We start from the raw sequence: 24600 nt of genomic DNA, 5'->3' as shown, positions 1-24600 counted from the left end.
TGAAGATGTTCAACAGACTTCCTACACTCCAGCAGCACCGACCCCTCTGCAGCCTGCAGGCACACGTCCCAGCTCCTCATGGCTCACGCAGCCAGCCCAAGCTGGAGCTGCAGACAGGGAGCTGAGTGAAGGTCCTGCCAAGGAGAAAAGCAGTCTGTCTGTGTGTGTGTGTGTGTGTGTGTGTGTGTGTGTGCGTGTGTGTGTTGGGGGGTGTGTGTGAGAAAGGGAAAGAGCTGTGAACAGAGGAGTCTCTCCTGACTTGTCCCTGTCTTTTCCTCCTTGCACAGTCCCACGGGCCTGCAGGGAACAACATGTCCAACAGCAGCTCCCTCAACGAGTTCCTCCTCCTGGCATTCGCGGACACGCGGCAGCTGCAGCTCTTGCACTTCGCGCTCTTCCTGGGCATCTACCTGGCTGCCCTGCTGGCCAACGGCCTCATCATCACCACCATAGCCTGCCACCACCGCCTCCACACCCCCATGGACTTCTTCCTCTTTAATCTCTCCCTCCTCGACGTGGCCTCCATCTCCACCACTGTCCCCACATCCATGGCCAATTCCCTCACAAACACCACGACCATCTCCTACTCGGGATGTGCTGCCCAGGTCTTAAGTTTTGCCATTTTCATTTTGGCTGAGTATTCCCTTCTCACTGTCATGGCTTATGACCGCTACGTTGCCATCTGCAGACCCCTGCACTACGGGACCCTCCTGGGTGGCAGCAGAGCTTGTGTCCAAATGGCAGCAGCTGCCTGGAGCAGCAGCTTTCTCAATGCTCTCCTGCACACTGCCAACACCTTTTCCATACCTCTCTGCCAAGGCAATGCTGTGGGGCAGTTCTTCTGTGAGATCCCCCAGATCCTCAAGCTCTCCTGCTCACACTCCCACCTCCGGGAAGTTGGGGTTGTTGTGATTACAACCTGTTTAATCTTGGGGTGTTTCATGTTCATTGTGCTGTCCTACGTGCAGATCTTCAAAGCTGTGCTGAGGATCCCCTCAGAGCAGGGCCGACACAAAGCCTTCTCCATGTGCCTCCCTCACCTGGCCGTGGTCTCCCTCTTTGTCAGCACTGGCATGTGTGCCTACCTGAAACCTCCCTCCCTCTCCTCCCCCTCCCTGGATGTGGTGGTGGCTGTTCTGTACGCGGTGGTGCCTCCAGCAGTGAACCCCCTCATCTACAGCCTGAGGAACAAGGAGCTCAAGGATGCCCTGAGGAAAGTGATTCAGTGGGTACAATGTGGGCACCAATAACCATCCCATGTGCACCCACTCATCATTCACAGGGCGTTTGGCATCAGGGCTCTCTGTTGTTCTTTTCTTGTTTGTCTTCCTTTTCTGATACATTCCCACTAAAAGAAAAAATTTTTGGTTTGTGCCACTTCTCAGGAATCTGAGCCAGAGACCATGGTGAAGCAGGAAGCCAGGTGTCTCCCTTCCTCTGCAGAGATGGGGGAACCTCAGAGCCCGCTAGTCTGAGCTCCCTCGGATGCCCCCAGTGCAATGAGGGGAGTTTCCCTTTGCAGGGTCTCTTTTGGCACTGACACCAAGGGCGCTCAGGGGCACACAGCCAGGCTCGGACAAGTACAGACAGGGTGAGACTGTGGGTCCCGCGTCCCTTAGGCTCTTGGAAAAGGAGAAGGAGCATCAGGTTCCTGGGGCCCCAGCTCGGGGCAGGCGGCTCTGTCGCTGGGGCAGCAGGAGCTGCGGAGGGGCTGCAGGGCCAGGGCTGTCGTGCTGTGCTGGGCAGCGGGGTGGGCATGGAGGGGCTGCAGCCGAACCACCACAGCGCCCTGCCCAGCACCCAGGAGACCCATAGACACTTTCTGCAGAGCTTTCTTGAGAGACATGGCAGGGTCTCAGATTTGCAAATGTTTCCATTTTTGCTAATTTCCAGGAGTTTTTACACTCTTGCCTGCCCTCCTGGAAGGAGGAGGGAAGGCAGGAGGGAGGTTAGCAGCGGTGGAGAGAGGGCGGGAGGGAGGGAAGGCAGGAGGGAGGGGAGGCAGGAGGAGGGAGGCAGCGGCGGAGGGCGGGTGGGAGGGGAGGCTGCCCATGATGACCTCAGAGGGCAGTTTGGGGGGGTTTCCCAGGAGGGGGTTGCCATGCAGCAGGGCTAAAGACATCAGCCAGGTGACCTTGCTGGCCTTGGAAGACAGCCACCCCACTCTGCCCCTGACCATCCGGCCACAGCCTGTGCTGCTGCTGCTGCTGCTTGCGATGCGGCCGTGCCAGGGACAGACCTTTCCATTGGTTGTTGATAAGGCTCAAGCAGTTCTGGGCGGCACAGCCTGCGGAGGTCTTGCTAGTGGTGGCTCCTCCTTCCGCAGAGCTAGCTCTCCTCAGACTTGCTGAGGGCGCAGTCCATGCCCATGCCCAGGTGGCTTAGGAAGGTATTGAGCAGTGTCAGAGCCAGGAGGGCCCCCCGAGGAACGCTGCTTGTGAGCTACTGCTCGTTGGAGTTTGAGGCATGAAGCAGCAGCCTTGGAGCTTGTCACGCTGGCCAGTGTGCACACAGCTGGTGGTGCCTCTGCCCAGTGCAGGTCTTGCCAGCTCGTCAGCCCCTTGGCTCTTGGCTCCCAGCTGCTCAGGCCAGCATCTTCTCAGGCGCTCTGTGTCCAGCTGGTGCTTGGGCTCTTCCTTGTCACTTGGGTCCTCCTCAGGGCAGTGGGGTCTCCAGGGAGAGCAGGGCTGCCGTGACTGCCTCGGTCCCCATGCTGCCTTTGCCCTGTCCCCCACTTAAAGATGGTAAATGTTATACCCTTCAGAAATGAGGGCATACTTTGGAGAAAGCACAGCAACATGACCAGGGAGGGTCTGGGCACTCCAGGGGTGAGTCCAGGTCACAAGGTCAGGCCAGCTTACTCAGGGTTTTATCCAGCCTGGTCTTGAAGGCCTCCAAGGATGGAGATGGCACTACCTCACTGCACCACCTGATCCAATGCTTGAGTGACCTCCTGCTGAAAAAGTTCCTCTCTCCTAGGCCCACTGGCTCTTGCCTTCCCACCATGCACCACTGTGTGGGAGCCTGACTTTGTCTCCTTGACAACCTCCCTGTGGTTACTGGAAGGCTGCTGTTAGGTCCTCCCAAAGCCGTCTCTTCTTCAGGCTGAAAAAAAGGCATTTCCCGCAGCCTCTCCTCCACAGGGCCTGGGCCTCAGAGCCCGACCACCTTGGTGGTCCTCAGCTGAACTCCTCACCCTTTGCTAATGCTTTCTTTTATTGGGGGGCGGGGATGGAGCGCCCAAATCTGAATGCAGTCTTCTAGCTAGGCTCTAATGAGTGCTGAGTGGAGGGGGACCATCACTCGCCTGGATCTCCTGGCTGCGCTACTGTGTTCAGGCAGCCCAGGATGCTGTTGCCTTTCATCGCTGCCAGGGCACACTGCTGGTTCACGTTCAGTTGGTGTGCATGGAGATGCCAGGTCCTTTGCAGCAGAGCTGCTCCCCAGCCAGCCAGTCCCCAGCCTGCACTGTCTGCAGGGGCTTCTTCCTGCCCAGCTGCAGGACTTTGCCTTTGTCCTGGTGCAACTTCTCTCACTCGGGAGTCCCTTTGCAAAGGTCTAGTGCGTTTCTGCCCAAGGAAGGGGAATTATGGAGGATCATTCCCAGGCAGGGGAGGCCAGTGCGGATTGTCCCCTTCCAACAAGGGAGAGCAAAGGAGATGAGATACGGAGCATGGAGCTGCTCCCTGGGCATCTCCCAGGATGCTGCACAGCAGGACTGTCTTGTGATCCCCAGTGGACAAATGTCTCTTTCCAGAGGAGCATCTTGGCAGGTACTGCAGATGATGTGCAGCTTCCAGTGGCTCCTGAAAGTCTCTCCGTCAGCTTGAGCCCTGGTTCCATTCCCCCAGCCCCCGCTCTGCTGCAGAGTGTCTGGGTTGGTTAAAGAAGTAGCAGGGTCACTTTATGATGTGGCCATCAGCTCCAGATCTTGTTCCCAGTGAGAGATTTTACTGCCAGGCTTCCCTGAGTGCAACGCATCCATCAGATGTCAGCATGTGCTACTGGTTGTTCAGCTCTCACGAGCAAGAAGGCTGAGTATGGAAATGAAGGAATTTGAGGAAATGAAGGTTTTGGGAGCCAAAGCGTAGATGTCTGAAAGAGGAGAAAAGCTTCAGCATGTCGATGCTTTATGTGCCTTGCAAATAAATCCACTCCAGGCAGCGCAGCCACATTGAAGATCCTGGCTCAGATGATGGAGGAAGATGAGATCCGTCAGTACTTAACACTGGACTGACCATCCCAGATGTTCACAACCTGCCATAGGCTGGCGGGATCCAGGAGCAGTGACTGTACATGGAGATGTTGTGAAAAGAATTTGTCTGAGGTTAACACATCACTTCTCTGGAACCGGGAGACAGGGGCAGTGTCAGGGTGCAGTACTCTCCGACCAGTTTCCTTTAGCTATTCCACGCGTAGGGAGAGGGCAATGTTTAAGATCAAAGTTTATTCTGAGGGACTTGGATGTTGCATGGGATTTTTGGTTTAGCAGAGTGATTCAGCAATATACTGGAATCACAACTCCAGTGTCTACACTTCACAAACTCTAGCAATTGCAATACACAGTTCAGTCACGATACCAATGTGATTGCCATTACCGGTCTCAAATGTGCTCACCGTCATGATGCTGGGCATCCCCAGTCGCCAGGAAGGAATCACGTGGGTTGATGCCAGCTCAAGCCCGTTGCTCTCTCCAGAATTCCTTAGTTAGTTGTTGAGGTTTTATGCTCTGTGTTGGGCTGAGCCACATACACACTTCCCCCATGCTGGTCTGGCTAATCTCGGGGAGACCTTCCCATTGCTTTGAACAACTGGAGAAACCTTCACACCAGGCCCAACTAACGGATATGGCTGCTTATCTAACACAAAGGTCACCCTCTGGCCCCCTTTGTGTTGACATAAAGTCAGTCCTCTGTGCGACAGCAAGGATTAACGAGCCGCATCCTACACTGTTGCTGAGCTTCCTGGGGCACCTGGCCCTCTGAGCCTTCTCCCATTGTAGGGGTTGTTGGTCAGTCACACCCCTTCCCACTGAAAGCAACCCTTTTCCTGCACCCCCACACACCCCCCTACCACTTCTGCCTCCCCTCCCTGCACTCATGCAGCCTTCCCAAAACCACCTCCCTCCTGCCTGCCGCAGCCACTCAGGCAGCAAGCTGCCGTGGGCTTGGCAGCTCCTCCGTGTGGGAGAGACACCCAGCAGTGCGCACTCCTCAAACACCTCCTGTATCCCACCAGCACCATCCCCTTTCTCTGCCTTCCAAATCCAGGCCCCCCAAATCAACCACAGCCCCTCCAACACCAACAGGCAGCCTCCAACAGGAGGTGGCCCAGCTGGGACTTCAGCCAGCCCCTCCAGGCCCTTGTCCGGCTCTCCGCCTCCTCCTTAGCAGAGGAGGAAGGCCAGGGATAAAAGGCTGGCACCTGCCCTGGCTGGTGGCAAAGGCCAGAGAGGCATGCCTGCCTCTGCCTTGGCCAGCACCTGGGCCTTTGAGAGCCTGTGATCCATGCACCCTGAGGACATCATCAGCATAGTCCCTGTTCCTGTCATCTGGGGAGCGAGAAGAGATTCAGGGGAAGGCGTTCTGGAAGGTTGTAAAAGGGCAGGGACGTGCGTCGAGACCTTGGTGTGATGTACGTGCCATTAATGCAGCCTGCTGGAATGTAGGCGGGATGGCCTTTGCCTAAAGGCAGAGGTGGGATTCAGTTGTTTGGGCAGAGGTAGGGAACCATGGGTAAACGAGCTCTCCTCTGGCCCTTTTTCTAGGTGTCCTGTCTAGTTAAGGGATGGGAATGGGGTCTTCCAGGGTAGGACGTTTCCATCTCTCATAGATGACTGTCTTCTGATGAAACAAGTGGCAACGCTGAAATCAGTGTCTCTGTGTGGTTTAGAGAGGGACAAGAGGTCATTATTTTTGCCTGCCTCAGTGAACATTTCCCAGGAGGAGGGAGCCCAGGGGAGAGAGAACATCAGGCCTTCAGCTGGGCCTCTGCTCCTGAGCAGGGCCAGGCTGCGGGGACCGAGGGAGCTGCTGGCACTGTGGAAGCAATGCCCATGTGCCCAGCTGTGTGCAGGAGCAGCTCCTCTGCCAAGAGCAGCGGGGCTCCGGGCACTGCCTGCTGCTGCTGACGGGAGATGAGGCGAGAGGGAGAGAAGTGAGAGGCAGTGTGGAGTGGGAGGAGAGAGGAGAGCTCCTTGTGGGGGAAATCTGCACAGCCCTTTGCATGCTAAGTCTGGCTGCAGGGCAATGCTGCCGAGGTTCCTGGAGGGGTCTTCTGCACCCACCCCATCCCATGACTGGAAGATTCTGATGCATTCAGTGACTCCTGGCAGGACAGAAGTCTCCCATCCTTCTCCCATCGAGAGGGCCCTATGGGGGTCCGGGGTGCTAAGAGCTCTAGCTCATGCAGAGGACATGTCCAAAAGGTCTTTTCAGAGGCAGGTTAAAGAAAGGCTGATTGAAAGGGAAGGAGCTTTCCTTCTAGTAAAAGCTAGTTAGTCCCAATAAAACTAGAAAACTCAGATCCTAATTTTGGCATGGAGTGAAAAAGGAAACATTCTTCTGGTTTGTCAAGGAACTAGGACTCCCAAACCTTCACTCTCGGAGATCGCTATGTCTGTGAGAAACTTCAGCAAACCCTTTTGATCCCACCTCAGCCTGCAGGCAGCACCAGCAGCACCTTTATTGCTTCATGAGGGTTTTTCTGACCTGCTCCTTGGGACCTGTGAGCACAGAGCTACCGGTGCCCAGTGCCCTGTCCTGGCAGGTTTCTGTAGGGCAGAAGTGAGTGTGCAGAGGGTGGGATGGGGTCTGTGAGCACCAGCAAGGAAAAGACATTGGGAGAGAGAGCAAGAGCTCTCAGCAGAGACAGCTCCAGGCATCAGAGACGGGTAGGGAATAAGAGGGAACTGCAAACAGAGTCATCATGGGAGGATGGATTTGAGTACATCTTAATCAGTCCCTGCAAGGCAGACAGCTTGCTCCGAGCCAGCCCGCCATGTCTCCTCTCCCACCCAGCAGAGCCTCTGCCCTCACAGCTGTGGAGTCCAGGGCATGAGCCACCTGCTCTGCAGGCAGACCTGCAGCAGAGGAGAGGGGCATCTCTCCTGCCACGGGCCCGTTTTGTGCTGCCCGACAAAGGGGCTGAGAGCGCTTGTCCTGCAATGTCACTGTCTTTGGGGTAGCATGCCCACCTGAGGAGGTGAAGGCTTTCCCGAGTGCCCATCTGCTCCTCTCTCCTTGCCTCCCGTGGCAGCAGGATCGTGGTGTTGCTCCTTGTTTCCCCTCCTCTCCGTGCTGCCCTTGTTCTTCTCTCGGGCTCCCTGGGGGTGGTGGGTTTTCAGCTGCAGCTCAGACACCTGCCCGGAGAGTTGTGCCACGGAGGTCTCTGCTTGGGAGTGAGTTGTCCGCAGCCCCCTTCTGACCGGTGCAGCTCCAGGACATGCAGTGGGTGGGGAGGGGAGTGGAGCTGACTGTCCCAGAAGGAGAGCCCATCTGCAGTCCTAACAGTCCTTGCACCATTTCCCTGTGGTGTCGTGGCAGGCTTGGGGCTGCCCTCCAGAAGGGCACCGCTGCCTCCTACCACCATCTCCGTGCTGTGTGAGGGAGGGGTGAAGAGTCTTCAGAGATGCTGGGCGTATGGAGATGGTGCTGGGAAGCTGTATGTGGGCAGCTGAAAAGAGCCCTGTGTGTGCTTGGCTAGAAGGGGAGCGTGGAGACGTCGCTCTGGTGCCCTGAGGAAGGGAGAGAAGGTTGGAGACGTGCACTTGGGACCTGGGCTCGTCTGCTCTCAGCAGGGGCTGGATACTTTCTCCGGCAACAGATGAGAGTGACCATCCTGCAGCTCAAAGGGCTGTGAGCACAGGACAGGAGAGACCAAGACTAATAGAGAGACAAGCTGTCCTCCCTCTGAACGAGGGGACAGGGAATTGGTCTTTCTCAGGAGTCCCAGCAGAAATGCTGAGAATTTCTGCCTTTTGAGGAAGACTGCCCAGGGGGCACAGGGCCATTTCACAGACAATAAACATTAGGAAGAAATCTCTAAAGCTCTGTTCCTCAACCCTCATTCTTCAGAACTGGTGGTGAAGATGCTGAAATATTCCTTCCACCTGCCCAGTGGCTTTCACCTGACAGACCTTGTGACTGTCAGAGCTAGTCAGCCCCACTCCCATGTCCCCACTGCCCTACAGCAGGACGGACGGACTGCCCTGGAGCCCATGGGCAGAGCTCCCTGCTCCTCACAGCACAGTCCGCCAGTGCGCAGTAGAGCTCAGGCAAGGGAGCTGTGCCCAGATGCTCTCCGTAAAGAGAGAAGCAGTACAAGGGCTTGGATGATGAATTGGAACATTTGGGGTTTTTTTGAGAAGTCTCTCCTAATTTCTTCATGTCTCTTCCTCTTTGGACAGTCCCCCAAACATGGAGAGAGCCTGATGTCCAACAGCAGCTCCCTCAACAAGTTCCTCCTCCTGGCATTCGCGGACACGCGGCAGCTGCAGCTCTTGCACTTCGCACTCTTCCTGGGCATCTACCTGGCTGCACTCCTGGCCAACGGCCTCATCATCACTGCCATAGCCTGCCACCACTGCCTCCACACCCCCATGGACTTCTTCCTCTTTAATCTCTCCCTCCTTGACGTAGGCTCCATCTCCACCACTGTCCCCACATCCATGGCCAATTCCCTCACAGACACCACGACCATCTCCTACTCGGGATGTGCTGCCCAGGTCTTCCCGGTTTCGTTCTTGTTTGGAGGAGAGTTTTCTCTTCTCACTGTCATGGCTTAAGACCGCTACGTTGCCATCTGCAGACCCCTGCACTATGGGACCCTCCTGAGCAGCAGAGCTTGTGTCCAAATGGCAGCAGCTGCCTGGGGCAGCGGTTTTCTCAATGCTCTCCTGCACACTGCCAACACCTTTTCCATACCTCTCTGCCAAGGCAATGCTGTGGGGCAGTTCTTCTGTGAGATCCCCCACATCCTCAAGCTCTCCTGCTCACACTCCCACCTCCGGGAAGTTGGGGTGGTTTTGATTACAACCTGTTTAATCTTGGGGTGTTTCATGTTCATTGTGCTGTCCTACGTGCAGATCTTCACAGTTGTGCTGAGGATCCCCTCCGAGCAGGGCCGACACAAAGCCTTCTCCATGTGCCTCCCTCACCTGGCCGTGGTCTCCCTCTTTGTCAGCACTGGCATGTGTGCCTACCTGAAACCTCCCTCCCTCTCCTCCCCCTCCCTGGATCTGGTGGTGGCTGTTCTGTACGCGGTGGTGCCTCCAGCAGTGAACCCCCTCATCTACAGCCTGAGGAACAAGGAGCTCAAGGATGCTCTGAGGAAAGTGATTCAGTGGGTACAATGTGGGCACCAATAACCATCCCATGTGCACCCACTCATCATTCACAGGGCGTTTGGCATCAGGGCTCTCTGTTGTTCTTTTCTTGTTTGTCTTCCTTTTCTGATACATTCCCACTAAAAGAAAAAATTTTTGGTTTGTGCCACTTCTCAGGAATCTCATTTGAATCTGAGCCAGAGACCATGGTGAAGCAGGAAGCCAGGTGTCTCTCTTCCTCTGCAGAGATGGGGGAACCTCAGAGCCCGCTAGTCTGAGCTCCCTCGGATGCCCCCAGTGCAATGAGGGGAGTTTCCCTTTGCAGGGTCTCTTTTGGCACTGACACCAAGGGTGCTCAGGGGCACACAGCCAGGCTCGGACAAGTACAGACAGGGTGAGACCGTGGGTCCCGCGTCCCTTAGGCTCTTGGAAAAGGAGAAGGAGCATCAGGTTCCTGGGCCACCAGCTCGGGGCAGGCGGCTCTGTCGCTGGGGCAGCAGGAGCTGCGGAGGGGCTGCAGGGCCAGGGCTGTCGTGCTGTGCTGGGCAGCGGGGTGGGCATGGAGGGGCTGCAGCCGAACCACCACAGCGCCCTGCCCAGCACCGAGGAGACCCATAGACACTTTCTGCAGAGCTTTCTTAAGAGACATGGCAGGGTCTCAGATTTGCAAATGTTTCCGCTTTTGCTAATTTCCAGGAGTTTTTACACTCTTGCCTGCCCTCCTGGAAGGAGGAGGGAAGGCAGGAGGGAGGTTAGCAGCGGTGGAGAGAGGGCGGGAGGGAGGGAAGGCAGGAGGGAGGGGAGGCAGGAGGAGGGAGGCAGCGGCGGAGGGCGGGTGGGAGGGGAGGCTGCCCATGATGACCTCAGAGGGCAGTTTGGGGGGGTTTCCCAGGAGGGGGTTGCCATGCAGCAGGGCTAAAGACATCAGCCAGGTGACCTTGCTGGCCTTGGAAGACATCCACCCGCCTCTGCCCCTGACCATCCGGCCACAGCCTGTGCTGCTGCTGCTGCCTCTTGCGATGCAGCCATGCCAGGGACAGACCTTTCCATTGGTTGTTGATAAGGCTCAAGCAGTTCTGGGCGGCACAGCCTGCGGAGGTCTTGCTAGTGGTGGCTCCTCCTTCCGCAGAGCTAGCTCTCCTCAGACTTGCTGAGGGCGCAGTCCATGCCCATGCCCAGGTGGCTTTGGAAGGTATTGAGCAGTGTCAGAGCCAGGAGGGCCCCCCGAGGAACGCTGCTTGTGAGCTACTGCTCGTTGGAGTTTGAGGCATGAAGCAGCAGCCTTGGAGCTTGTCACTCGGGCCAGTGTGCACACAGCTGGTGGTGCCTCTGCCCAGTGCAGGTCTTGCCAGCTCGTCAGCCCCTTGGCTCTTGGCTCCCAGCTGCTCAGGCCAGCATCTTCTCAGGCGCTCTGTGTCCAGCTGGTGCTTGGGCTCTTCCTTGTCACTTGGGTCCTCCTCAGGGCAGTGGGGTCTCCAGGGAGAGCAGGGCTGCCATGGCTGCCTTGGTCCCCACGCTGCCTTTGCCCTGTCCCCCACGCCACACAGTCACAGAATCACAGTGTGGTTGAGGTGGGAAGGGACCTCTGGAGATCCTCTAGTGCAACCCCCCTGCTCAAGAAGGGTCACCTAGCGCATGTTGCCCAGAATCATGTCCAGGCAGCCTCTGAATAGCTCTAAGGGTGGAGAGTCCACAACCTCTGTGGGCAATTTGTTCCAGTGCTCAGCCTCCATCACAATAAAGCCGTTTTTCCTCCTGTTGAGACAGAGCTTCCTGTGTTTCAATTTGTGCCCGTTGCCTCTCATCTTCTCACTGGGCACCACGGAGAAGTCGAGCCTCATCCTCTTGACATCCTCCCTTCAGATACTTCCACACGTTGACAAGTTCCCCTCAGTCTTCTCTTCTCCAGGCTGAAGAGTTCTAGCTGCCTCAGCATTTTGTCATAGGAGAGCTGTGCCAGTCCCTTCATCATCTTCATAGCCCTCTGGTGGACTCGCTCCAGGAGCTCCCTGTCTCTCTGGTAGTGGGGAGCCCAGAAGTGGACACAGTGCTCCAGATGTGGCCTCGCCAGGGCTGAGGAGAGGGGCAGAATCACCTCCCTCCACCTGCTGGCCACACGCTTCCTAATGCAGCCCAGGATCCCCTGGGCCCTCCTGGCCACAAGGCCGCATTGCTGCCTCATGGTCCACCCGTTGTCCCCCAGCACTCCCAGGTCCTTCTCCACAGAGCAGCTTTCCAGCAGCTGCAGACTGAGTCAGGGGTTTTGGGTTGCCTCCAGCCTCACAGGCTCAGCACACCTGGGCCCTGCTACTCACCTTTACTCCTTGCGCTGCCACCACACGGATCGCAGGGCAGGCTGTGTGGCCCAGCGTTGCCCCCTGTGACTCAGCGCCATCTTGTCCCCACTCCCAGCCTAGTGCTGCTGGCCCTGGTGGCTGCCCATGTCTACGTGGAGAGAGGCCTTACAAGAGAAGCCCCACACATGGCCAAGCCTGGCCCCCCCCAGTAGTGGGCCCTTGGGTGAGGGTGCAGGTGCCTGGGCCTTCTGAGGGAGATTGTGTGATGAAGTACAGGAAGCCTGGAGGCCCTGGTGCCCTGGGGACACAGAGGTCAGTGGGTGATGCAGGGCGGAGTGGGGGGACCATCTGCCTGGCTTCCCTGCCCTCTGGGGTGTTACAGGAGTGCCTGGATGCTGGAGTTGCCTGCAGGGTGATGAGGCCTAGGGGTTGGAGGGTGTGTTGGGGGGCAGTGGGGCAGCTGCTTGCTTGCTAGGTTGTGTGGGGTCACGGGGCTGCGCGGACTCCAGGGCTCCTGACGCTGCATCCCAGCAGCTGGATTAGGGAAGCCTTTGTGGCCCTTAGTGTATGACACCGTTGTCCCCTTCTAGCCCTTGCTGCTTGCTGTGTCTCAGGCTCTGAGGAGGGAGCAGGGGGAGGCTCGCAGCACAGATGGGCAGGGCCACTCTAAGGTGCTTGTTGCCTCAGGCCCAGGGCCTGTGCCTGCCCAAAGGCAGTAGGAACCTTCTGGTCATCTCAGCCAAGAGCGGTTTTTCCTGCCCTGGCTGCCTCGACAGTCCTGTTTCCAGGAGCTACCAGGAGCACGTAGCTCACGTCATAGCACATCACCACCGAGCAACCTGAGACCTGCATGTGGAGATCCCACACCAGAAATGACACTCATCTGCCAGGATGTAAACCCTGCATCTCCATGTCTGGTGTGTCTGTGGAATTAGCAACAACACTAGCAGGATGAAGCAGAAAGACAGAGGTGTTTGGGGGGACAAGAGGGTTTCCAGATCAGTGTACCAGAAAGCGGCTGTAAGGTTGCAGCTACTCTAAAGATGGTCAACGATATAGCCTTCAGAAAGGAGGGCATCCTTTGGAGAAAGCACAGGAACATGACCAGGGACAGTGTGGGCACTCCAGGGCTGAGTCCAGGTCACAAGGTCAGGCCAGGTTACTCAGGGTTTTATCCAGGCTGTTGCCTTTCATTGCTGCCAGGGCACACTGCTGGCTCACGTTCAGTTGGTGTGCATGGAGACGCCAGGTCCTTTGCAGCAGAGCTGCTCCCCAGCCAGCCAGTCCCCAGCCTGCACCGTCTGCAGGGGCTTCTTCCTGCCCAGCTGCAGGACTTTGCCTTTGTCCTGGTGCAACTTCTCTCACTCGGGAGTCCCTTTGCAAAGGTCTAGTGCGTTTCTGCCCAAGGAAGGGGAATTATGGAGGATCATTCCCAGGCAGGGGAGGCCAGTGCGGATTGTCCCCTTCCAACAAGGGAGAGCAAAGGAGATGAGATACGGAGCTGCTCCCTGGGCTTCTCCCAGGATGCTGCACAGCAGGACTGTCTTGTGATCCCCCGTGGGCAAATGCTCAGTCTCTTTCCAGAGGAGCATCTTGGCAGGTACTGCAGATGATGTGCAGTTTCCAGTGGCTCCTGAAAGTCTCTCGCCAGCTCTGCTGCAGAGTGTCTGGGTTGGTTAAAGAAGTAGCAGGGTCACTGTATGATGTGACCAACACTCCAGATGGGCAGTGTCCAGGGTGAGTAGCAGGTACTGCAGTATGTACAGCTGGTGGAGTCTAGAGAGCGACCCGGCTCTCCTCATGGTGAACTCCTCCTTTGGGTCAGCTGAACTGCTCTGCAGGCTCCATGGAAATGCATGGCTCCATGGAAAGGTTCCGATGGCCCAAGAATATGGTGTAGGTTCAGGTGGCCAAGGGAACCTGCCCCACCACCCGTCTGGCCCACAGCTGAGGCTCAGGCAGGATGTGGGGAGGGTCTCAGAATTGCTCCATCACAGCTGGCAGACACCCACACACATGACTTGGACCAAGCCTGGAACCTCAGCCATCACCGGGGGTTTGGGTGTGAGCTGCTGACTCCCCCCTCCATCCCTAGTGCTTGTCGTGGCAGTTCAGGCAAGGCCTTGCATGCAGGCAGCTCTTTTGGGCAGCCTGAAACTGAGGCCAGAGGAAGCCCACCTCCAGTGGGTTTGGGGCATGCCTGGGAGGGAGCTGAATCCCCCTCCCGACCAAGGCCTTCTCAGCGGAGATCAAACACCTGCATTTCCTCCTCTGAATCACTGCCCCACGCAGGGGAAATGACCCCCTCTCGGCCACTCTCTGCGTCTCCTGGCCAGCAATGGGACAGGAAGAGCAGGAGGCAGAGGGGAGCAGGTCCAGCCCTCTCCACCTCTGTCGCCTGAGGGGATCAAGCACCCTGCTGAAATCAGTGTCTCTCCACAGCGCCGAGAGGGACTGCAGGGGATTATTGCAGCTGCCAGAGCCTTTCCCAGAGGGGAGCCTGCTGCCCCTCAGGAGCTGCCAGCCTTGGAGCCCCAGGACAATCTCCAGGGAGCCCAGGGGGCAGAGAAAGTCACGCCTTTGGCTGGGCCTCTGCTCCTGAGTGGGGCCAGGCTGCGGGGACCGAGGGAGCTGCTGGCACCGTGGCAGCAGTGCCCATGTGCCCAGCTGTGTGCAGGAGCAGCTCCTCTGCCAAGAGCAGCGGGGCTCCGGGCACTGCCTGCTGCTGCTGATGGGAGATGAGGCGAGAGGGAGAGAAGTGAGAGGCAGTGTGGAGTGGGAGGAGAGAGGAGAGCTCCTTGTGGGGGGAATCTGCACAGCCCTTTGCATGGTAAGTCTCTGGCAGCAGGGCAATGCTGCCGAGGTTCCTGGAGGGGTCTTCTGCACCCACCCCATCCCATGACTGATAGGGATTTTAAGGATCGCTCTTGCAGCTTCTGCATTGTGGAGGAGGAGGAGGAGGAGGAGATGCTTCAGAGCAGGATGTCCTGCCACACCGTCAGAGGCACAGGGCATCCTGCTGCCTTCTCCCAGGGACGCAGCTGGGGTGTGAAGCTGGGCTGTGCACCCAGGTCTGCCCAGGTTCATCAGTCAGAGTGGTGTCCCTGCACCCCAGGGTGCTGTGTGCCTGGGGCACTGACTGCCGCCTCCGCGGGTCAGCACCCAGCCTGCCCGGGGAGCTCCCCACGGCGCTGCAGGGAGAAGCTCTGGGTGAGAGGGGTTTCCCCCAGCAGGGCAGGTCCATTCTCCCGTCGAGAGGGTGCTGCGTGGAGCAGGGCTGCCCACAGCTCCAGCTCTCCAGGAGGACCTTTTGAGAGTGGGGTTTTCAAGAGGGCTCGCCTCTGCATGGTGGGAGTGGAAATGCAGCAGTCCGGTTGAGGCAAGAAACTAAGCCTGGTCACCACCACGCTGAGGGGTGACTAGGTTTGCAAGGAACCACAGCAATTGCCCACACAAGCCCTCAGCCTGCAGACAGCACCCACTTCACCTTGCCATCACTGTTCTCGGCCAGCCCCAGCATGCAGACGCTTTCCCGCCAGCAAGCCCCCTGCAGCTTTCCTCTCCCACCCAGCAGAGGAAGGGGGAATGAGCTGACTCAGGAGATGCCACCTTTAAGACCCTTCACCCTCCCGGGGGGGTGTGCTGCTGAGTTGTGTGCTGCCCTCCAGAAGGGCCCAGCTCTTGTGCTTGCTGAATGTCCCACACAGAAGCCACAGAGGGGTGCTAAGGAGATGGAAGTGCTGCTGGGGGTGGCAGTATGTGGGCAGCTGCAAAAGCATAGTGGAGATGTGGAGACCAGTGTGCTGGCTGTGTCCTAGGGCACAGGGAGAGCTGGTGCCTCTCAGGGCTCACTAGTCTTCACCCTGGGAGCAACGGAAAGGCTGCCTAGTCCAGCCCTGCAGAGCAGACAAAGAAGCAAACAGTCCCCCCAGCACGGAAGCTGTTGCTTTTGTGCTCCAAATGCCTCCAAACTGCATGTGAAGATGTTCAACAGACTTCCTACACTCCAGCAGCACTGACCCCTCTGCAGCCTGCAGGCACACGTCCCGGCTCCTCATGGCTCACGCAGCCAGCCCAAGCTGCAGCTGCAGACAGGGAGCTGAGTGAAGGTCCTGCCGAGGAGAAAAGCAGTCTGTCTGTGTGTGTGTGTGTGTGTGTGTGTGCACGTGTGTGTGCGTGTGTGTGTTGGGGGGTGTGTGTGAGAAAGGGAAAGAGCTGTGAACAGAGGAGTCTCTCCTGACTTGTCCCTGTCTTTTCCTCCTTGCACAGTCCCACGGGCCTGCAGGGAACAACATGTCCAACAGCAGCTCCCTCAACGAGTTCCTCCTCCTGGCATTTGCGGACACGCGGCAGCTGCAGCTCTTGCACTTCGCACTCTTCCTGGGCATCTACCTGGCTGCCCTGCTGGCCAACGGCCTCATCATCACCACCATAGCCTGCCACCACCGCCTCCACACCCCCATGGACTTCTTCCTCTTTAATCTCTCCCTCCTCGACGTGGCCTCCATCTCCACCACTGTCCCCACATCCATGGCCAATTCCCTCACAAACACCACGACCATCTCCTACTCGGGATGTGCTGCCCAGGTCTTAAGTTTTGCCATTTTCATTTTGGCTGAGTATTCCCTTCTTACTGTCATGGCTTATGACCGCTACGTTGCCATCTGCAGACCCCTGCACTACGGGACCCTCCTGGGTGGCAGCAGAGCTTGTGTCCAAATGGCAGCAGCTGCCTGGGGCAGCAGCTTTCTCAATGCTCTCCTGCACACTGCCAACACCTTTTCCATACCTCTCTGCCAAGGCAATGCTGTGGGGCACTTCTTCTGTGAGATCCCCCACATCCTCAAGCTCTCCTGCTCACACTCCTACCTCCAGGAAGTTGGGGTTGTTGTGATTACAACCTGTTTAATCTTGGGGTGTTTCATGTTCATTGTGCTGTCCTACGTGCAGATCTTCAGAGCTGTGCTGAGGATCCCCTCAGAGCAGGGCCGACACAAAGCCTTCTCCATGTGCCTCCCTCACCTGGCCGTGGTCTCCCTCTTTGTCAGCACTGGCATGTGTGCCTACCTGAAACCTCCCTCCCTCTCCTCCCCCTCCCTGGATCTGGTGGTGGCTGTTCTGTACGCGGTGGTGCCTCCAGCAGTGAACCCCCTCATCTACAGCCTGAGGAACAAGGAGCTCAAGGATGCCCTGAGGAAAGTGATTCAGTGGGTACAATGTGGGCACCAATAACCATCCCATGTGCACCCACTCATCATTCACAGGGCGTTTGGCATCAGGGCTCTGTGTTGTTCTTTTCTTGTTTGTCTTCCTTTTCTGATACATTCCCACTAAAAGAAAAAATTTTTGGTTTGTGCCACTTCTCAGGAATCTGAGCCAGAGACCATGGTGAAGCAGGAAGCCAGGTGTCTCTCTTCCTCTGCAGAGATGGGGGAACCTCAGAGCCCGCTAGTCTGAGCTCCCTCGGATGCCCCCAGTGCAATGAGGGGAGTTTCCCTTTGCAGGGTCTCTTTTGGCACTGACACCAAGGGTGCTCAGGGGCACACAGCCAGGCTCGGACAAGTACAGACAGGGTGAGACTGTGGGTCCCGCGTCCCTTAGGCTCTTGGAAAAGGAGAAGGAGCATCAGGTTCCTGGGGCCCCAGCTCGGGGCAGGCGGCTCTGTCGCTGGGGCAGCAGGAGCTGCGGAGGGGCTGCAGGGCCAGGGCTGTCGTGCTGTGCTGGGCAGCGGGGTGGGCATGGAGGGGCTGCAGCCGAACCACCACAGCGCCCTGCCCAGCACCCAGGAGACCCATAGACACTTTCTGCAGAGCTTTCTTGAGAGACATGGCAGGGTCTCAGATTTGCAAATGTTTCCGCTTTTGCTAATTTCCAGGAGTTTTTACACTCTTGCCTGCCCTCCTGGAAGGAGGAGGGAAGGCAGGAGGGAGGTTAGCAGCGGTGGAGAGAGGGCGGGAGGGAGGGAAGGCAGGAGGGAGGGGAGGCAGGAGGAGGGAGGCAGCGGCGGAGGGCGGGTGGGAGGGGAGGCTGCCCATGATGACCTCAGAGGGCAGTTTGGGGGGGTTTCCCAGGAGGGGGTTGCCATGCAGCAGGGCTAAAGACATCAGCCAGGTGACCTTGCTGGCCTTGGAAGACATCCACCCCACTCTGCCCCTGACCATCCGGCCACAGCCTGTGCTGCTGCTGCTGCTGCTTGCAATGCGGCCGTGCCAGGGACAGACCTTTCCATTGGTTGTTGATAAGGCTCAAGCAGTTCTGGGCGGCACAGCCTGCGGAGGTCTTGCTAGTGGTGGCTCCTCCTTCCGCAGAGCTAGCTCTGCTCAGACTTGCTGAGGGCGCAGTCCATGCCCATGCCCAGGTGGCTTAGGAAGGTATTGAGCAGTGTCAGAGCCAGGAGGGCCCCCCGAGGAACGCTGCTTGTGAGCTACTGCTCGTTGGAGTTTGAGGCATGAAGCAGCAGCCTTGGAGCTTGGCACGCTGGCCAGTGTGCACACAGCTGGTGGTGCCTCTGCCCAGTGCAGGTCTTGCCAGCTCGTCAGCCCCTTGGCTCTTGGCTCCCAGCTGCTCAGGCCAGCATCTTCTCAGGCGCTCTTTGTCCGGCTGGTGCTTGGGCTCTTCCTTGTCACTTGGGTCCTCCTCAGGGCAGTGGGGTCTCCAGGGAGAGCAGGGCTGCCGTGACTGCCTCGGTCCCCATGCTGCCTTTGCCCTGTCCCCCACTTAAAGATGGTAAATGTTATATACCCTTCAGAAATGAGGGCATACTTTGGAGAAAGCCCAGCAACATGACCAGGGAGGGTCTGGGCACTCCAGGGGTGAGTCCAGGTCACAAGGTCAGGCCAGCTTACTCAGGGTTTTATCCAGCCTGGTCTTGAAGGCCTCCAAGGATGGAGATGGCACAACCTCACTGCACCACCTGATCCAATGCTTGAGTGACCTCCTGCTGAAAAAGTTCCTCTCTCCTAGGCCCACTGGCTCTTGCCTTCCCACCATGCACCACTGTGTGGGAGCCTGACTTTGTCTCGTTGACGACCTCCCTGTGGTTACTGGAAGGCTGCTGTTAGGTCCTCCCAAAGCCGTCTCTTCTTCAGGCTGAAAAAAACGCATTTCCCTCAGCCTCTCCTCCACAGGGCCTGGGCCTCAGAGCCTGACCACCTTGGTGGTCCTCAGCTGAACTCCTCACCCTTTGCTAATGCTTTCTTTTATTGGGGGGCGGGGAGCGCCCAAATCTGAATGCAGTCTTCTAGCTAGGCTCTAATGAGTGCTGAGTGGAGGGGGACCATCACTCGCCTGGATCTCCTGGCTGCGCTACTGTGTTCAGGCAGCCCAGGATGCTGTTGCCTTTCATCGCTGCCAGGGCACACTGCTGGTTCACGTTCAGTTGATGTGCATGGAGACGCCAGGTCCTTTGCAGCAGAGCTGCTCCCCAGCCAGCCAGTCCCCAGCCTGAACCCTCTGCAGGGGCTTCTTCCTGCCCAGCTGCAGGACTTTGCCTTTGTCCTGGTGCAACTTCTCTCACTCGGGAGTCCCTTTGCAAAGGTCTAGTGCGTTTCTGCCCAAGGAAGGGGAATTATGGAGGATCATTCCCAGGCAGGGGAGGCCAGTGCGGATTGTCCCCTTCCAACAAGGGAGAGCAAAGGAGATGAGATACGGAGCTGCTCCCTGGGCTTCTCCCAGGATGCTGCACAGCAGGACTGTCTTGTGATCCCCCGTGGGCAAATGCTCAGTCTCTTTCCAGAGGAGCATCTTGGCAGGTACTGCAGATGATGTGCAGTTTCCAGTGGCTCCTGAAAGTCTCTCGCCAGCTCTGCTGCAGAGTGTCTGGGTTGGTTAAAGAAGTAGCAGGGTCACTGTATGATGTGACCAACACTCCAGATGGGCAGTGTCCAGGGTGAGTAGCAGGTACTGCAGTATGTACAGCTGGTGGAGTCTAGAGAGCGACCCGGCTCTCCTCATGGTGAACTCCTCCTTTGGGTCAGCTGAACTGCTCTGCAGGCTCCATGGAAATGCATGGCTCCATGGAAAGGTTCCGATGGCCCAAGAATATGGTGTAGGTTCAGGTGGCCAAGGGAACCTGCCCCACCACCCGTCTGGCCCACAGCTGAGGCTCAGGCAGGATGTGGGGAGGGTCTCAGAATTGCTCCATCACAGCTGGCAGACACCCACACACATGACTTGGACCAAGCCTGGAACCTCAGCCATCACCGGGGGTTTGGGTGTGAGCCGCTGACTCCCCCCTCCATCCCTAGTGCTTGTCGTGGCAGCTCAGGCAAGGCCTTGCATGCAGGCAGCTCTTTTGGGCAGCCTGAAACTGAGGCCAGAGGAAGCCCACCTCCAGTGGGTTTGGGGCATGCCTGGGAGGGAGCTGAATCCCCCTCCCGACCAAGGCCTTCTCAGCGGAGATCAAACACCTGCATTTCCTCCTCTGAATCACTGCCCCACACAGGGGAAATGACCCCCTCTCGGCCACTCTCTGCGTCTCCTGGCCAGCAATGGGACAGGAAGAGCAGGAGGCAGATGGGAGCAGGTCCAGCCCTCTCCACCTCTGTCGCCTGAGGGGATCAAGCACCCTGCTGAAATCAGTCTCTCTCCACAGCGCCGAGAGGGACTGCAGGGGATTATTGCAGCTGCCAGAGCCTTTCCCAGAGGGGAGCCTGCTGCCCCTCAGGAGCTGCCAGCCTTGGAGCCCCAGGACAATCTCCAGGGAGCCCAGGGGGCAGAGAAAGTCACGCCTTTGGCTGGGCCTCTGCTCCTGAGTGGGGCCAGGCTGCGGGGACCGAGGGAGCTGCTGGCACCGTGGCAGCAGTGCCCATGTGCCCAGCTGTGTGCAGGAGCAGCTCCTCTGCCAAGAGCAGCGGGGCTCCGGGCACTGCCTGCTGCTGCTGATGGGAGATGAGGCGAGAGGGAGAGAAGTGAGAGGCAGTGTGGAGTGGGAGGAGAGAGGAGAGCTCCTTGTGGGGGGAATCTGCACAGCCCTTTGCATGGTAAGTCTCTGGCAGCAGGGCAATGCTGCCGAGGTTCCTGGAGGGGTCTTCTGCACCCACCCCATCCCATGACTGATAGGGATTTTAAGGATCGCTCTTGCAGCTTCTGCATTGTGGAGGAGGAGGAGGAGGAGGAGATGCTTCAGAGCAGGATGTCCTGCCACACCGTCAGAGGCAGAGGGCATCCTGCTGCCTTCTCCCAGGGACGCAGCTGGGGTGTGAAGCTGGGCTCTGCACCCAGGTCTGCCCAGGTTCATCAGTCAGAGTGGTGTCCCTGCACCCCAGGGTGCTGTGTGCCTGGGGCACTGACTGCCGCCTCCGCGGGTCAGCACGCAGCCTGCCCGGGGAGCTCCCCACGGCGCTGCAGGGAGAAGCTCTGGGTGAGAGGGGTTTCCCCCAGCAGGGCAGGTCCATTCTCCCGTCGAGAGGGTGCTGCGTGGAGCAGGGCTGCCCACAGCTCCAGCTCTCCAGGAGGACCTTTTGAGAGTGGGGTTTTCAAGAGGGCTCGCCTCTGCATGGTGGGAGTGGAAATGCAGCAGTCAGGTTGAGGCAAGAAACTAAGCCTGGTCACCACCACGCTGAGGGGTGACTAGGTTTGCAAGGAACCACAGCAATTGCCCACACAAGCCCTCAGCCTGCAGACAGCACCCACTTCACCTTGCCATCACTGTTCTCGGCCAGCCCCAGCATGCAGACGCTTTCCCGCCAGCAAGCCCCCTGCAGCTTTCCTCTCCCACCCAGCAGAGGAAGGGGGAATGAGCTGACTCAGGAGATGCCACCTTTAAGACCCTTCACCCTCCCGGGGGGGTGTGCTGCTGAGTTGTGTGCTGCCCTCCAGAAGGGCCCAGCTCTTGTGCTTGCTGAATGTCCCACACAGAAGCCACAGAGGGGTGCTAAGGAGATGGAAGTGCTGCTGGGGGTGGCAGTATGTGGGCAGCTGCAAAAGCATAGTGGAGATGTGGAGACCAGTGTGCTGGCTGTGTCCTAGGGCACAGGGAGAGCTGGTGCCTCTCAGGGCTCACTAGTCTTCACCCTGGGAGCAACGGAAAGGCTGCCTAGTCCAGCCCTGCAGAGCAGACAAAGAAGCAAACAGTCCCCCCAGCACGGAAGCTGTTGCTTTTGTGCTCCAAATGCCTCCAAACTGCATGTGAAGATGTTCAACAGACTTCCTACACTCCAGCAGCACTGACCCCTCTGCAGCCTGCAGGCACACGTCCCGGCTCCTCATGGCTCACGCAGCCAGCCCAAGCTGCAGCTGCAGACAGGGAGCTGAGTGAAGGTCCTGCCGAGGAGAAAAGCAGTCTGTCTGTGTGTGTGTGTGTGTGTGTGTGTGCACGTGTGTGTGCGTGTGTGTGTTGGGGGGTGTGTGTGAGAAAGGGAAAGAGCTGTGAACAGAGGAGTCTCTCCTGACTTGTCCCTGTCTTTTCCTCCTTGCACAGTCCCACGGGCCTGCAGGGAACAACATGTCCAACAGCAGCTCCCTCAACGAGTTCCTCCTCCTGGCATTTGCGGACACGCGGCAGCTGCAGCTCTTGCACTTCGCACTCTTCCTGGGCATCTACCTGGCTGCCCTGCTGGCCAACGGCCTCATCATCACCACCATAGCCTGCCACCACCGCCTCCACACCCCCATGGACTTCTTCCTCTTTAATCTCTCCCTCCTCGACGTGGCCTCCATCTCCACCACTGTCCCCACATCCATGGCCAATTCCCTCACAAACACCACGACCATCTCCTACTCGGGATGTGCTGCCCAGGTCTTAAGTTTTGCCATTTTCATTTTGGCTGAGTATTCCCTTCTTACTGTCATGGCTTATGACCGCTACGTTGCCATCTGCAGACCCCTGCACTACGGGACCCTCCTGGGTGGCAGCAGAGCTTGTGTCCAAATGGCAGCAGGTGCCTGGGGCAGCAGCTTTCTCAATGCTCTCCTGCACACTGCCAACACCTTTTCCATACCTCTCTGCCAAGGCAATGCTGTGGGGCACTTCTTCTGTGAGATCCCCCACATCCTCAAGCTCTCCTGCTCACACTCCTACCTCCAGGAAGTTGGGGTTGTTGTGATTACAACCTGTTTAATCTTGGGGTGTTTCATGTTCATTGTGCTGTCCTACGTGCAGATCTTCAGAGCTGTGCTGAGGATCCCCTCAGAGCAGGGCCGACACAAAGCCTTCTCCATGTGCCTCCCTCACCTGGCCGTGGTCTCCCTCTTTGTCAGCACTGGCATGTGTGCCTACCTGAAACCTCCCTCCCTCTCCTCCCCCTCCCTGGATCTGGTGGTGGCTGTTCTGTACGCGGTGGTGCCTCCAGCAGTGAACCCCCTCATCTACAGCCTGAGGAACAAGGAGCTCAAGGATGCCCTGAGGAAAGTGATTCAGTGGGTACAATGTGGGCACCAATAACCATCCCATGTGCACCCACTCATCATTCCCAGGGCGTTTGGCATCAGGGCTCTGTGTTGTTCTTTTCTTGTTTGTCTTCCTTTTCTGATACATTCCCACTAAAAGAAAAAATTTTTGGTTTGTGCCACTTCTCAGGAATCTGAGCCAGAGACCATGGTGAAGCAGGAAGCCAGGTGTCTCTCTTCCTCTGCAGAGATGGGGGAACCTCAGAGCCCGCTAGTCTGAGCTCCCTCGGATGCCCCCAGTGCAATGAGGGGAGTTTCCCTTTGCAGGGTCTCTTTTGGCACTGACACCAAGGGCGTTCAGGGGCACACAGCCAGGCTCGGACAAGTACAGACAGGGTGAGACTGTGGGTCCCGCGTCCCTTAGGCTCTTGGAAAAGGAGAAGGAGCATCAGGTTCCTGGGGCCCCAGCTCGGGGCAGGCGGCTCTGTCGCTGGGGCAGCAGGAGCTGCGGAGGGGCTGCAGGGCCAGGGCTGTCGTGCTGTGCTGGGCAGCGGGGTGGGCATGGAGGGGCTGCAGCCGAACCACCACAGCGCCCTGCCCAGCACCGAGGAGACCCATAGACACTTTCTGCAGAGCTTTCTTGAGAGACATGGCAGGGTCTCAGATTTGCAAATGTTTCCGCTTTTGCTAATTTCCAGGAGTTTTTACACTCTTGCCTGCCCTCCTGGATGGAGGAGGGAAGGCAGGAGGGAGGTTAGCAGCGGTGGAGAGAGGGCGGGAGGGAGGGAAGGCAGGAGGGAGGGGAGGCAGGAGGAGGGAGGCAGCGGCGGAGGGCGGGTGGGAGGGGAGGCTGCCCATGATGACCTCAGAGGGCAGTTTGGGGGGGTTTCCCAGGAGGGGGTTGCCATGCAGCAGGGCTAAAGACATCAGCCAGGTGACCTTGCTGGCCTTGGAAGACATCCACCCGCCTCTGCCCCTGACCATCCGGCCACAGCCTGTGCTGCTGCTGCTGCTGCTTGCGATGCGGCCGTGCCAGGGACAGACCTTTCCATTGGTTGTTGATAAGGCTCAAGCAGTTCTGGGCGGCACAGCCTGCGGAGGTCTTGCTAGTGGTGGCTCCTCCTTCCGCAGAGCTAGCTCTGCTCAGACTTGCTGAGGGCGCAGTCCATGCCCATGCCCAGGTGGCTTAGGAAGGTATTGAGCAGTGTCAGAGCCAGGAGGGCCCCCCGAGGAACGCTGCTTGTGAGCTACTGCTCGTTGGAGTTTGAGGCATGAAGCAGCAGCCTTGGAGCTTGGCACGCTGGCCAGTGTGCACACAGCTGGTGGTGCCTCTGCCCAGTGCAGGTCTTGCCAGCTCGTCAGCCCCTTGGCTCTTGGCTCCCAGCTGCTCAGGCCAGCATCTTCTCAGGCGCTCTTTGTCCGGCTGGTGCTTGGGCTCTTCCTTGTCACTTGGGTCCTCCTCAGGGCAGTGGGGTCTCCAGGGAGAGCAGGGCTGCCGTGACTGCCTCGGTCCCCATGCTGCCTTTGCCCTGTCCCCCACTTAAAGATGGTAAATGTTATATACCCTTCAGAAATGAGGGCATACTTTGGAGAAAGCCCAGCAACATGACCAGGGAGGGTCTGGGCACTCCAGGGGTGAGTCCAGGTCAC

The 24600-nt window shown here is 58.1% G+C and overlaps 3 protein-coding genes and 1 pseudogene across 3 annotated transcripts; all 4 read left to right on the top strand.

Moving 5' to 3' along the window:
• Positions 1–311: 311 nt before the first annotated feature.
• Positions 312–1223, top strand: LOC138065235 (olfactory receptor 14C36-like; the record flags this gene model as incomplete). The annotated part of the gene is made up of 1 exon (XM_068929452.1): positions 312–1223. A coding segment is annotated over exon 1 (912 nt), but the record flags the coding sequence as incomplete, so codon positions are not given.
• A 7112-nt stretch (positions 1224–8335) lies between these two features.
• Positions 8336–11249, top strand: LOC138065217 (olfactory receptor 14C36-like; annotated as a pseudogene).
• Positions 11250–15948: 4699 nt separating this feature from the next.
• Positions 15949–19069, top strand: LOC138065216 (olfactory receptor 14C36-like; the record flags this gene model as incomplete). The annotated part of the gene is made up of 2 exons (XM_068929431.1): positions 15949–16821; positions 18941–19069. Coding segments are annotated over 2 exons (1002 nt in total), but the record flags the coding sequence as incomplete, so codon positions are not given.
• Positions 19070–22411: 3342 nt separating this feature from the next.
• On the top strand, positions 22412–22933 carry LOC138065227 (olfactory receptor 14A16-like; the record flags this gene model as incomplete). Its single annotated transcript, XM_068929443.1, has 1 exon — positions 22412–22933. A coding segment is annotated over exon 1 (522 nt), but the record flags the coding sequence as incomplete, so codon positions are not given.
• Between the last annotated feature and the right edge of the window lie 1667 nt (positions 22934–24600).

The sequence above is a fragment of the Struthio camelus genome, unplaced genomic scaffold (genome assembly GCF_040807025.1).
Source record: "Struthio camelus isolate bStrCam1 unplaced genomic scaffold, bStrCam1.hap1 HAP1_SCAFFOLD_48, whole genome shotgun sequence".
NCBI lineage: Eukaryota > Metazoa > Chordata > Aves > Struthioniformes > Struthionidae > Struthio > Struthio camelus.
This window is presented reverse-complemented; position numbering and strand designations above follow the sequence as displayed.